Source organism: Perca flavescens, chromosome 7 (assembly GCF_004354835.1).
Source record: "Perca flavescens isolate YP-PL-M2 chromosome 7, PFLA_1.0, whole genome shotgun sequence".
NCBI classification, from domain to species: domain Eukaryota; kingdom Metazoa; phylum Chordata; class Actinopteri; order Perciformes; family Percidae; genus Perca; species Perca flavescens.
In genome coordinates, this window is record NC_041337.1 from 23,627,957 (window position 1) to 23,642,270 (window position 14,314).

At 38.9% G+C, this 14,314-nt stretch overlaps 1 protein-coding gene across 1 annotated transcript; it reads right to left on the reverse strand.

Moving 5' to 3' along the window:
* Positions 1 to 9,510: 9,510 nt before the first annotated feature.
* On the reverse strand, positions 9,511 to 13,862 carry LOC114559273 (complement C1q-like protein 2). The gene is made up of 7 exons (XM_028583851.1): positions 13,840 to 13,862; positions 12,588 to 12,613; positions 11,983 to 12,172; positions 11,242 to 11,334; positions 10,898 to 10,981; positions 10,540 to 10,671; positions 9,511 to 10,426 (listed from the first exon to the last, which is right to left on the reverse strand). Exons 2-7 carry the CDS (start codon positions 12,606 to 12,608, stop codon positions 10,143 to 10,145), a joined length of 804 nt encoding a protein of 267 aa, XP_028439652.1. The 5' UTR covers positions 12,609 to 12,613; positions 13,840 to 13,862; the 3' UTR covers positions 9,511 to 10,142.
* Between the last annotated feature and the right edge of the window lie 452 nt (positions 13,863 to 14,314).

The window sequence follows — 14,314 nt, forward strand, 5'->3', positions numbered from 1 at the left end:
TTAGCCTACGGTTAGCTAGCAGCTGGAGTAAACACGGTTAAAATGCTGAGAGCTAAACGGTGTAAAGTGTGTCTGTATTTCACTGGAGAGGATTGTAACACCAGCCTGTAGCTGCCGTTGTCTGAAAAACACAGAAGAGATGTGTCACCTTTTTCAGCCCTTCTGAGTTTGCAGGTATGATTTTAATATAACATTATTATAGTCATATGATTTTGTCCTAACGTTTTGGGGTTAAGCTGTTGTCCTTAATGGCATTGTTTCCCCTTACATCAGGGGTCTTCAATGTTTTTAAGCCAAGGACCCCTTAACTTAAAGTGAGATGTAGCAGGGACCCCTACTACATATTGTATGAAATTAAGTTGCATATTAAACTGGGCCTACAATAACAGTTAGGGCAACCTAAAGCGTTCTTACATACCCTTTTTCATAAGCTATTAAAATATTAATTGTTGGCATGATTTTATAAATCATATTTTAATGTTACATACTGTATGTGACATACTGTATGTGGCACAGTAAATCTAGGATTAACTGTATCTGTGGGCTGATATCTTAGGGACTACCTTACCTATAGGCCAGTAAGCTTATCATCAGTGGGAATTTATGTTTGCTAATAATATGTTGGAATTATGTTAAGGCATTTTAATTTTTAAAGACTCAAAGATAATAAAAATACTCAAAAATTTACAATAATTTGGAGGGCCCCTGCAATGACTTTGAGGACCCCTTGTTGAAGATCTCTGCCTTACATTACTTTTACTTTTATACTTTAAGTAGTTTTGAAACCAGTACTTTTATACTTTTACTTAAGTAAAAAGCTTGAGTTGATACTTCAACTTCTACAAAAGTCTTTTCAAACCCTAGTATCTATACTTCTACTTGAGTAATGAATGTGAATACTTTTGACACCTCTGCTATTAACAAGTCATGTACCGCAGTCATTTAAAGTAGCTGTGATAAAACCTCTTCTGAAAAAACCCACCCTCGATCCGGAGGTCTTAGCAAACTATGGACCTATATCTAACCTTCCCTTTCTCTCCAAGATCCTTGAGAAAGTAGTTGTTAATCAGTTATTTGATTTTCTCCATAGCAACAGCTTATTTGAAGACTTTCAATCAGGATTTAGAAAGAATCATAGCACAGAGACGGCACTGGTGAAAATTACTAACGACATTCTAACTGCTGCAGACAAAGGACTTGTCTCCATACTTGTTTTATTAGATCTTAGTGCTGCTTTTGACACTATTGACCATACAATCCTGTTACAGAGATTAGAACACTTAGTCGGAATTAAAGGAATTGCACTAAGCTGGTTTAAGTCTTATTTCTCTGATCGATCTCAATTTGTTAATGTTAATGATAAATCCTCTAAGTACGCAGAAGTTAAACATGGCGTTCCACAAGGCTCAGTGCTTGGACCAATTTTATTCTCCTTATATATGCTTCCTCTTGGTAATATCATTAGGAAACACTCAATTAACTATCACTGCTATACGGACGACACCCAATTATACTTGTCAATCAAACCAGACGAAATAAGTCAGTTAGCTAAACTTCAAGCATGTATTAAAGATATAAAATCCTGGATGACCTATAATTTTCTGATGTTAAACTGTAACAAAACTGAAGTTATTGTGCTGGGCCCTAAACACCTCCGAACTTCATTATCTAAAGATATAGCTACTCTGGATGGTACTGCCCTGGCCTCCAGCACTACTGTCAGAAATCTAGGAGTTATTTTTGATCAGGATATATCCTTTAACGCCCATCTAAAACAATCATCGAGAACAACCTTTTTTCATCTTCGTAACATTGCCAAAATTAGGAATATCCTGTCTCAAAACGATGCTGAAAAACTAGTCCATGCATTCGTTACTTCCAGGCTGGACTATTGTAATTCCCTACTGTCAGGTTGCTCAAATAAGTCCCTTAAGACTTTCCAGCTGATCCAGAATGCTGCAGCACGTGTTTTGACGAGAACTAAGAAAAGAGATCATATTTCTCCTGTATTAGCTTCTCTGCATTGGCTTCCTTTGAAATTCAGGATTGACTTTAAAGTCCTTCTCCTGACCTACAAAGCCCTAAATGGTCAAGCACCATCTTATCTAGAACAGCTCTTAGTACCTTATTGTCCCACTAGAGCACTGTGCTCCCAGAATGCAGAGTTACTTGTGGTTCCTAGAGTCTCCAAAAGTAGAATGGGAGCAAGAGCCTTCAGCTACCAGGCTCCTTTCCTGTGGAACCAGCTCCCAGTCTGGGTTAGGGGGGGCAGACACCATCACCTAAACCAAAACACCTACCTAACCAAAATTGAATTGAATTGAATTGAATTCTTACTGTAGCATTGACGTTCAATGTAAATCACCATTGTTCCCCGCTAGGGTTGGTTAGCTTGCTTTGTCCCTCCATAGACTTCATGTCTTTATTTATAAGGCTGTTTTTAATTTGCTTTCTTCAAATCTATCTACATGTATCCATTCAAAATTCAAATCTATCTACATGTATCCATCTTAAAAAAAATTGGAAGCTACTGTCCCTGCTCTTTGACATATTCCCAAGACTCATTCTTGATATCAGTCCCCAACGTCTATCTTGAAATGGGGAAAAAGGGCTTTTACTGTAGGTATTCTGCTCCTGCTGCTTGGAATTTGCTGCAGACTGATTCTTTAAATGTTTTCAAAAGTAAATTAAAAGGAGTTGGTGGAACATACCATCAGTTTGTAAATCCTTTACTGAGATATTTGCCCCTATATTATGTAGAACAAGATGACCTGAGTCTTATTTTTTGATATAATCATGCTGTGATCTGAAATGTTATAGTTGGTAATTGTTGTTGGAACCTAACAGTTATGATCAAGACTATTCTGTGAGGCCTGAAGCTTCCCCTGAGGCCAAAGAGCGGCCTGTAGGGAAGTCACCAGCCTGTAACCCCTCACTCCTAACAAAGGAGTCTCCAAAATGGAGATCGTACCTCCAAGACATGAGGAAAATGGCAGACTGGTGGAGGGCTTGAGAACTGCAACGACAAATTCTCACACCTTTGTTGAGTTCGGGATTTCTGATTGGCCACGGCTCCTTTAACGCACCACGCGCCGCCAGCAGGCGGCGGAGGGGAAATAAAATTAGCCGGAGGTCACAGCCCGGGGCTCTTCGGGGTTTCATCGCCGTAAGAAGACACATCGTACAGCGCTGTTCGAGAATCAACATTGTATCATTCGCTGGTCGAGTGAGACGTTTGTATCGTTCGTGATACAAAAGGGTGAATACGAAGCCCGTATTACACCAAATCTGCAGAGGGGTAAATCAGCCCCGTCTCAAGGAAGAAGAGACAATGCGTTTTTCTTGCAAGTCGACTGGACCGTGTTTCCGCGCCACTGCCCTGGACGGTACGGGTCGTTAATCTCTGGCGAGAGTTAACTCAGTTTTGTTCACCGGAAAATCCGCCGGATAAGCAACGGACTGTACACCAAAAGTAAGAGGCTTTTATAGTTCTGGGCAGATTTAAGAACTAGGGTGTTTATTAATGAGTAAAAGGTATTGCTATTTTGTTTACCATTAATGTGTGATCGGACCGCTGCATCCTATGTGCTGTTGTGAAGAATATCACTGATCCAGATATTGTTGAAAGTTGTGTTGAACTGTAGCTGATAACTCCCGCCGAGGAGGAATTACTGTACAAGCTGAGTCAGCTGCACGCTTGTAGAGTGTGCCGGGGAATAAACGCTCTTTACCGTTAAACAAGCCTCAGATTCTGCTGCGCATCGGAGTGTAAATGTGTGTGAATGATTATCTGATGAGCAGGTGGCACCTTGTACAGCAGCCTCGGCCACAGTGTATGAATGTGTGTGAATGGTGAATGGTTCCTGTACTATGTAAAAGTGCTTTGAGTAGTCGTTGAGACTAGAAAAGCACTATATAAGAACAGTCCATTTACATTTACGTTTCTAAAGAAAGAAAAAAAAACAATCAGACGGTAAAAGTGAGGTGGTTTGGTTGGAAGCTTTGGTCCAACGAGCAAGTAAGTTTCTGGTGTTTATCTGGATCCAGGTGATTATATAGGATTTAGTGTTTCTTAACATAGTGAGATAATCCATGGTATTTTATAACGTTACACAATTTTCTCATGAATTAGTTTAGTTCCTTAATCTAATGTTAAAAATCTGGCACAAGTATTCTCTCGCTGTCTATGACTGTGTATTGTTATGCAAATCCAGAAGGAGACACCGAGGAAACATTCATGAACTTTTTTCAAGAAGATTGAATATTGTTGTTGTGGTAGTGCAGTGTTGTGTCAGCTTTGATATAAAGGAAAACAGTAATGACATTTCAACAAACAGTATTGATAAACTGCTGCAGTGTGTGCACAGTTATCATACAGCTGAAGAAAAGGACTGTTTCTCTTTCACATGGTAAAAAGCAGATGACCACTGAATGTGCTGTGGTGATTTTCATTGTCAGATATTCTATTGTTAGCCCACAGACGCAGAAACACAACATCTCCGACCTCTAGAAGCAGCGTGGCGCCATTAGCAGAAGAGCCATGACCAGACTGCTGATACTCATGTGCAATAAAAATATGCTCTCTGTTCTTGACCAGCAAAGCTGCTGTACCATGGGAATTATCTCCACCTGCACCTATGTAGAACTCAAAGTGGTAGGCTCCTCTCACTGGTGGAATGAAAAAACCTGTGGGACAGTTTCTGTCAGTGAATGTAACTGGAGAATCATCTGTTGCAGGTTGAAGTCAACATAGCTTTGACAAAAGTCAAACTAAATCTTTAAATTTGAGAATGTTAGTACCTGTGTGTGGGTTGTAGGCATTTCCAATGTTTGGGACGACGTATCTGAAGGTCAGAGGAGTGTGTGTGTTAAATGGTCCAAGAGTTCCATAGCCTGAAGCCAACAGAGAGGTTGAGAAAGCCACCTGTTTGACTGAGAGAGAGAGAGAGAGAGAGAGAGAGACAGAAAGAGAGAGAGAGAAACAGAGAGAGAGACACACACAGAGAGAGAGACAGAGATACAGGGAGACAGAGACACAGAGTGAGCAATATCGATGTTGTAAATTTCCTGTGGATACAGCAATGTGACCAGCCTTTTCTGTATTTTGTGCTACCCATCATTTTAGGTATGTTTACATATATTTAAAATGAAGCTCTTTGAAATTTGGAATAACGATTTAGTTGAGTTTTACCTTCTCCATCTCTCTTTAGAGCCTCCACCTGGATTTCTGTGACATTTGACCTGGCTTTCACAGTGATTAGCTCTGCTGCTTGTGCTGTAAAACAGTGGCATCATTACTGTGTCTGATGAAAACATCCCAAAATCATCAACACTGTCTTTATCAAGGTTTGCTTTAGCCATTGAACATTTATATATTATGTCAAAAAATCTTTATAATAGAGCTCGGTATTATATGATTCAGTTTTATTGACCAGTATATTATAATACATTTCATGTCATTTTAGTTTTTTATTTGTGTTTATGATACACTATTTTAAGTCACTTAGAGTCATGATGTTCTCCACAAAGTACCTTGAATTTGTTGTTTTAGCTTGTCCACCTCAGTCTTCTGCCTCTCCACCTCAGTCTTCTGTAACTCCAGCTCAGTCTTCTGTAACTCCAGTTCATTCAGCTTAGCTGCTTGTGCTTGAATAAATAAGTAGATGCCTGTATGTTTTACTGCACCATTAATTTCCTTGGAAATTGCATCAATACAATGGAGTAAAATTAAATACTCTTTGATTCAACAAACAACACAAAAGCTATAGTAAATTGTTGAGTTACTCTTTTCTTACGTTGGCTGCTTGACTCTAGATATGGAAATGTCGTTTATTCTGTCAGTACAGACATTTCTTGTCCCTAGAGAATAAATTCTCAGGACTTTACTGCCACCAACAGGCAATTTTTAGTTATGGGAAATGTTGTTACAACTATTAGATAGATTACCAAAATGGACATTTATCTTCCCCACAGGATGAATTGTAATAACTTTGCTGACATTTGGGTTTTAATGGTCTTTTCAATTAAAATGCCTAAACAACTAGTTGATTGTCATGCAATTTTGTACAAACATTAATGTTCTCAGGATGAATCGTGACATTTCTGTGATCCCGTAAAATTTAATCTAGGCCATCATCAGGACAACTTCTTGGTTAGTCCAATGGTTTGGTTTATGACCAAAATTGGTTCTTATTGCTATTACTTCCATCACTACCTCACAAACAACTGTATCTCCATTATATTCATATCATGTAATTTTTTGAAATGTAAATATGCAATTTTGATCAATATATAATATACCTTGCAGCTGTTGCTTCAGCGTGTCCACCTCAGTCTGTCTTTTGCGGCTCCAGTTCTCTCAGCTTAGCTGCCTGTACTAGGAAAAATAAATTCAGTGATAAGACATATTCGTTGCAAAACACCATTTCTGTTGTTTATGTATGGACTTTTAACATGTTAATATTCAAAATAAAGACCTCTTACAAAGCAGAAGTTCCTTTTGCTATTACTACCTTACCTTCATTCTCTCTCTGTAAGTGTCTCATCTCCACCCTCTGTTCAGCCAACGAGGTGCTCATCTCTCTCAGCACAGCATGGATGTCTTGTGTGCAGGTCTGTTGGTGGTCAGAGACATTCGTTGGTTCTCTTCTCTGGGATCCAGCTTGATTTCTATGTGGAATAATTTCGTTGTCAGACTCTGTCTGTAGCTGAGCCGTGGAGAAAGAGCAGATCAGCAGCAAGAGTGGAAAACACATTGTCATCTCCATCATTCTCTGCAGTCTGTTCCGTTCTACTTTGAAGTTTCTGTGTTAATCTCAGCCTTAAATAGTGTTTTATGCTGATCAATCATTACCAGAAATGTTCATCAGAAACACGTGCAGGAGATCTTTTGATAACAATTATTACTTGGAGCATGTCAACACTGAAAACACAGCACACACACCGAAACAATCTTTCAGCACCTGTATTTTGGAATGTGGCTCCCAATCCTTGAAGAATCAGTTCACCAAAATTCAAAAAGTGTATTTTATAATCTATTCTTAACTGTGTGTGTGTGTGTGTGTGTGTGTGTGTGTGTGTGTGTGTGTGTGTGTGTGTGTGTGTGTGTGTGTGTGTGTGTGTGCGTGTGTGTGTCTGTGCGTGTGTGAATGTGTATGTGTAGAAAATCTCACTTTGTAATTTTAAGATGTGCAATTACATTTTAATTACAAAGTACATTAATACATGTGTACAGAAGGCAGGAATACTCAGGTTCTCTGGGTGCTTAGAACATTCCAGATCAGGCACCAGATCCAATCGGCAAAGGTGGAGAAAAGGGACATCCCTGTTGTGTCTAGGACCTCGCCAATGCGTTTGATTTAGAACTCCTTTGGTCTGCCTTCAGCTTCTTCCACATACCAGACACCATTACATCCCTGGATAAATCCTACTTCCAGGACCTGCAGCTCTGCTTTACTACCTCTGAGTTTACCAGCTCTTGGCAGTGCCTGGAAGCAGGCATCATGGCTGGATGCATTATCTCACCACTGGCATTCAGAATGGCAACCATGCAAGCCTTAAAATGGGTTGTGGAAGGACAGTGGGTTGACTCTGGTCTGCGCCTCCATCCTCTCAGAGTTCACATGGACGACATTACAACTCTGACCATCCCCGCTCCATGCACCACTCAGAAAACTGGAAAAGAACATCAGACCAGTAGGAAGATAAAAACTTCCAAGATCATCATCATCATTGGAGGTGACCCAATCCCAACAGTGTTTCGAGCAGCCTGTCAAAAGTCTTGAAAGGTGGTACGATAAAAGCCTGAAGGACAAAGACCGGGTTTAACAACTGCAGAAGGAGATCAGCAGTGGCCTACAGACAATCAACAACATCCAGCTGCCTGGAAGATTAAAGACCCGGTGCTTGCTGTTTGGGCTTTGACCCCGGATGCTGTGGCTCCTCACAGTCTCATCATCAGGACAACCTCTTGATTAGTGGTTTGATTTATGACCAAAAGTGATTCCTATTATTATTACTTCCCTCACTACCTCACATACTACTGTACCTTCATTCTTTCTCTGTGAGTGTCTCATCTCCACCCTCTGTTCAGCTCATCTCTCTTAGCACAGCATGGCTGTCTTGTGGCTTACTAAAATTCAAAAAGTGTATTTTAATATTGATTCTTACTTTGTAGTGTTAAGAGTTGCAATTACATTTTAATTACTACATTGTGGATTATCAAAAGTTTAAATATTTGTTTAAAATCACCACATGGCTGATAATACTGACAGGATCTAAGACAAGCAGTACTAGATAGATGTGATTCTCAACCTCATTGAAATTTGAAAAAAAAATCTGAATTGGTCAACTAATTGGCTGAGATAAGCAAAGACTTACCAGATAGATGACTCATAAAGAACATTGTTCTCTCGATGCATCCTCAATAAATCCAGAACATAAAGTAATACGTAATAAAGTCTGACTTTTGAAGAGCAAAAACACGTCACAAATACATCCACTGGCAGGTAGCAGCAGTTATGAGACAGTTTATGTGATCTTCACCACAGCTTAATTTTTCCTTACTGACATGAACAAGTTTCTCCCAAAACCAAATGTTTTTTTTTCAGAGGGGCAGTTACTCAGTTAGTTGGGTTAGCGCATTATGTTTTAAATATGCATGCATCTTCTCAATGCCTTCACTCCTTCTTACTGTAGCATTGACGTTCAATGTAAATCACCATTGTTCCCCGCTAGGGTTGGTTGGACTGCTTTGTCCCTCCATAGACTTCACGTCCTTATTTATAAGGCTATTCTTAATTTCCTTTCTTCATATCTATGTACATGTATCCATCTTAAAAAATTGTAAGCTATCATCTCCGCTCTGTGACATATTCCCAAGACTCACACTTGATATCAGTCCCCAACGTCTATCTTGAAATGGGGAAAATGTGCTTTTATTGTAGGTATTCTGCTCCTGCTGCTTGGACTTTGCTGCAGACTGATTCTTTAAATGTTTTCAAAAGTAAATTAAAGGAGTTGGAGGAACATACCATCAGTTTATAAATGCTTTGACTGAGATATTTGGCCCTATGTTATTTAGAACAAGAAGACCTGAATCTTATTTTTTGGTATAATCATGCTGTGATCTGAAATGTTATAGTCTGTAACGGTTATTTGTTGTATGTCTGAAACTTTGTTTAATGTGCTGCTGCTGTCTTGGTCAGGACATTCTTGTAAAGGAGATTTTTAATCTCAATGCGACTTTTCTTGGTTAAATAAATAATAAAAAATAAAAAAATTGAAATCATTGTTTCGCGTTAAAAATATGATTGTATAATTTAACATTTCTTATTTCTAAACAGATGTAACACATTTATTTGTTTTTCTGCAAAAGTAAGATGACTTTTTAAACTTAATAAACCATGTGTTAAAGAATAGTGCACAGAAAGTACTGCAGTGATAAGTTTATGCTTTTATTCACATGTAAGCGAACATAAAAACAATACAATATTTAATGTGTACAAATTATTGTTGCTGCAAAGCTTTGTCATCCAGCTTTCAGGATTAATACTGTAAATGATACTTTAACTTGCTGGTACTGATACAGTACTTCTGTATGTCAAGATACTTCGCATAACAAAGCACTGCTATCATGCATTTGAAGGAACAAAGGGAATTTCCTTCTCACATTAAAGACCATTCACGTTTCTAAAGAAAAAGTTAAAAAAAAAAAAAACATTAAAAGTGAGGTGGTTTGGTTGGAAGCTTTGGTCCAACGAGCAAGTAAGTTTCTGGTGTTTATCTGGATCCAGGTGATGATACAGGATTTTGTTTAGTGTTTCTTAACATTGTGAGATAATTCATGGTATTTTATAACGTTACACAATTTTCTCCTGAATTAGTTTAGTTCCTTACTCTAATGTTAAAAATCTGGCACAAGTATTCCCTCACTGTCTATCACTGTGTATTGTTATGCAAATCCAGAAGGAGACAGAGGAAACATTCCTGAACTTTTTTCAACAAGATTATTGTTGTGGTTGTGCAGTGTTGTGTCAGCTTTCATATAAAGGGAACAAGTAATGACATTTTAAGGAACAGTATTGATAAACTGCTGCAGTGTGTGCACAGTTATACAGCTGAAGAAAAGGACTGTTTCTCTTTCACATGGTAAAAAGCAGATGACCACTGAATGTGCTGTGGTGATTTTCATTGTCAAATATTCTTGAGTTAACCCACTGACGCAGAAACACAACATCTCCGACCTCTAGAAGCAGCGTGGCGCCATTAGCAGAAGAGCCATAACCGGACGGCTGATGCTCATATGCAATAAAAATATGCTCTCCATTCTTGACCAGCACAGCACCTGAACCATGTGAATTATGTCCATGTGCGCCTATGTAGAACTCAAAGTGGTAGGCTCCTCTCACTGGTGCAATGAAAAAACCTGTGGGACAGTTTCTGTCAGTGAATGTAACTGGAGAATCATTTGTTGCAAGTTGAAGTCAATATAGCTTTGACAAAAGTAAAAATAATCTTTAAATTTGAGAATTTTAGTACCTGTGTGTGGGTTGTAGGCATTTCCAATGTTTGTGACGACATATCTGAAGGTCAGAGGAGTGAGTGTGTTAAATGGTCCGAGAGTTCCTGAGCCTGAAGCCAACAGAGAGGCTGAGAAAGCCACCTGTTTGACTTAGAGAGGGAGAGAGAGACAGAAAGAGAGCGAGAGCGAGCGAGAGAGCGACAGAGAGAGAGAGAGACAGAGAGTGAGCAATGTCAATGTTCTAAACTTCCTGTGGATACAGCAATGTGACCAACCTTTTCTGTATTTTGTGCTATCCATCATTTTAGCTATGTTTACATATTTTTTTAAATGAAGCTCTTTGAAATTTGGAATAATGATTTAGTTGAGTATTACCTTCTCCATCTCTCTTTAGATCCTCCACCTGGATTTCTGTGACATTTGACCTGGCTTTCATAGTGATCAGCTCTGCTGCTTGTGCTGCAACACAGTGGCATCATTACTGTGTCTGATGAAAACATCCCAAAATCATCAACACTGTCTTTATCAAGGTTTGCTTTGGCCATTGAACATTTAGCTATTATGTCAAAAAATCGTTATAATAGAGCTTGGTTTTATATGGCTCAGTTTTATTGACCAGTATATTATAATAAATTTCATTACATTTTTGTTTTTTATTTGAGTTTATGATACACTATTTGAAGTCACTTAGAGTGTGAATGATGTTCTCCACAAAGTACCTTGAATTTGTTGTTTTAGCTTGTCCACCTCAGTCTTCTGCCTCTCCAGCTCAGTCTTCTGTAACTCCAGTTCGTTCAGCTTAGCTGCTTGTGCTTGAATAAATAAGTAGATGCCTGTTTGTTAGTTTTTATTTCACTGCACCATTAATTTCCTAGGAAATTGCATCAATACAATGGAGTAAAAGAAAATACTCTTTGATTCAACAAACAACACAAAAGCTATAGTAAATTGTTGTTACTTTTTTTTTTTAACGTTGGCTGCTTGACTCTAGATATGGAAATGCAGTCAGTACAGACATTTGTTGTCCCCAGAGGATAAATCCTCAGGACTTTACTGCCACCAACAGGCATTTTTTTGTTATGGGAAATGTTACAACTATTAGATAGATTACCACAATGGACATTTATCTTCCCCACAGGATGAATTGTAATAACTTTGGTGATCCTTTGACAGTTCATCTATTGCCATCATCAGGTCAAAATCTCAATCAATTCCACAATGATGTTGACATTTGGGTTTTAATTGTCTTTTCAATTAAAATGCCTTAACAACTAATTGATTGTCATACAATTTGGTACAAACATTCATGTTCTCAGGATGAATCGTAACATTTGTGATCCCGTAAAATTTAATCTAGGCCATCATCAGGACAACTTCTTGGTTAGTCCAATGGTTTGGTTTATGACCAAAATTGGTTCCTATTGCTATTACTTCTCTCACTACCTCACATACTACTGTACCTTCATTCTCTCTCTGCAAGTGTCTCATCTCCACCCTCTGTTCAGCCAACGAGGCGCTCATCTCTCTCAGCACAGCATGGATGTCTTGTGTGCAGGTCTGTTGGTGGTCAGAGGCATTCGTTGGTTCTCTTACCTGGGATCCAGCTTGATTTCCATGTGGAATAATTTCGTTGTCAGACTCTGTCTGTAGCTGAGCCGTGGAAAGAGAGCAGATCAGCAGCAACAGTGGAAAACACATTGTTATCTCCATCATTCTCTGCAGTCTCTTCAGTTCTACCATAGTTTCTGTGTTAATCTCAGCCTTAAATAGTGTTTTATGCTGATCAATCATTACCAGAAATGTTAATCAGAAACACGTGCAGGAGATCTTTTTGATAACAATTATTAGCATGTCATCTAGAAAACACAGCACGCAAACATGAATCATCAATCAGTAACTGTACTGTATGTTGGACTGTAGCTCCCAATCCTCCAACAATCAGTTTACTAAAATTCAAAAAGTGTATTTTAATATCTATTCTGATTGTGTAATTTTAAGAGTTGCAATTACATTTTAATTACTACAATGCAGATTATCAAAATTTTAAATAATTGTTTTAAATCACCTGATGTGATGGGATTGTCATCCTCACTGAAATTAAAAAAATAAATATTAATAAAATGTGAACAACTTGATGTAAAAACAAGTCATTGAAGAAGTAAGCAAAAGATTACCATCTCTACCGGTTCAAACATTAATGAGCGTCAGATATAGGGACCTCCCTGAGGTTGTTAATTGGCTGATAAAGCAAAGACTTACCAGAAACCCAAGTTAGAGGAGTCATAAAGAAATATTGTTTGTCCTCAATAAATCCAGCAGAGTTATGAAGTCTGGCCTTGGAAGAGCATCAAAACAATAACACAAAAACATCCACTGGCACTGGTCATGTGTGCAGTTTATGTGATCTTCACTACAGGAAGGTTAGCTACTTAACCTTACACAGACAAATAGTAATCAATGCATACTCTGTATATGTGAGCATTACACATAGCAGTATAAAAAACCCAACCATTGCAATAAACTTAAAAAGCATTTCCGTGTGATGTAATGGAACCAGAGGTGTCAATTCCAGGTCCAGAAAGTAAAAGTCCTGCCATGTGTTTATTCCACCAATGAACTCAGCCAGCTGATTTCACTACTAATTAGTGAAATCAGCTGCTAATTAGTGAAATCAGCTGGCTGAGTTCATTGGTGGAATAAACACATGGCAGGACTTTTACTTTCTGGACCTGGAATTGACACCTCTGAATGGAACCAACTTATATTGGTTAAAGGTGCAATATGTAATATTGTGTGTAATACTGGCAGCTAGCGGTTAAAATAGTTACTGCACTACCAATTCAAAATACTTGAGAGTCGTCTCCCCTGCCCCCTCCTGCCCAGACTCGAAGTTAACGGAGGTTGCCAGGCTGAGACAGCAGCATTCACAACAATGTAGCTGGACGCTTTTCTCACATAGCCAGACATTACTCCACAGCACAGCAGAGTAACTAACGTTAGATGCTGGCTATACTGACAGTCATAAAAGACCGTGCTCACGTGGAGCTCTGTAACCAACTGACAGACACACTTTTTCGGCTTAAAATTACAGTATGAACCGCTAAAAACACAACAACCTCACGGTCCTCTCCACACGCCAGTCAGGCACACTTCCTTGGCTTAGAATTACAATACGAAACGCTAAAAATACCACTACCTTGCCGACGGAACACACTTCATTGGCTTAGAATTACGGCAACAATCGCTAAACACACTGCAAACTCATAGTCCCCTCTTTCCGATTTACAGCCCCCCTCTCGTGGCTTAAAATAACTCACCGTTGTCGGCTCCAGCCGCTGAAGAGGCTACACGCTGTAAACAGCCATGGGCTGCCCGGTAACGTTAACAGTTAGCAGGGTTAGCATGGCAGCGTTAGCCAGGACCAGTCGGGATCACTTTACTGGCTATGTCTCAATTGTTTTTGCGAGTAACCAACTCGGTTACTCTAGCTATATAATTCAATGTGAGTACACAAATGTTGAAATGACAAAAAATGCCCGTCCCTAGTAGCTGTGATAAATTAGCGTGAAGCTAATGTTTACCTGTTCAGGAGAAAATAAGCCAACTCTGCGTCCTTTTGGGCTCTAAGCTGTCTCCATCTTTCAAATACATCTCCAATATTTACCAGGGGATTGTTACGTCTCTGGTCACGCAACTGTTAGAAACATGCGGTTTTCTTTTTTTAGGTCATGTAGAATCTATCTCCGTTGATCCTGTTCGTTTGTTTGCTGCTTTCATGGCTGTACTAACGTT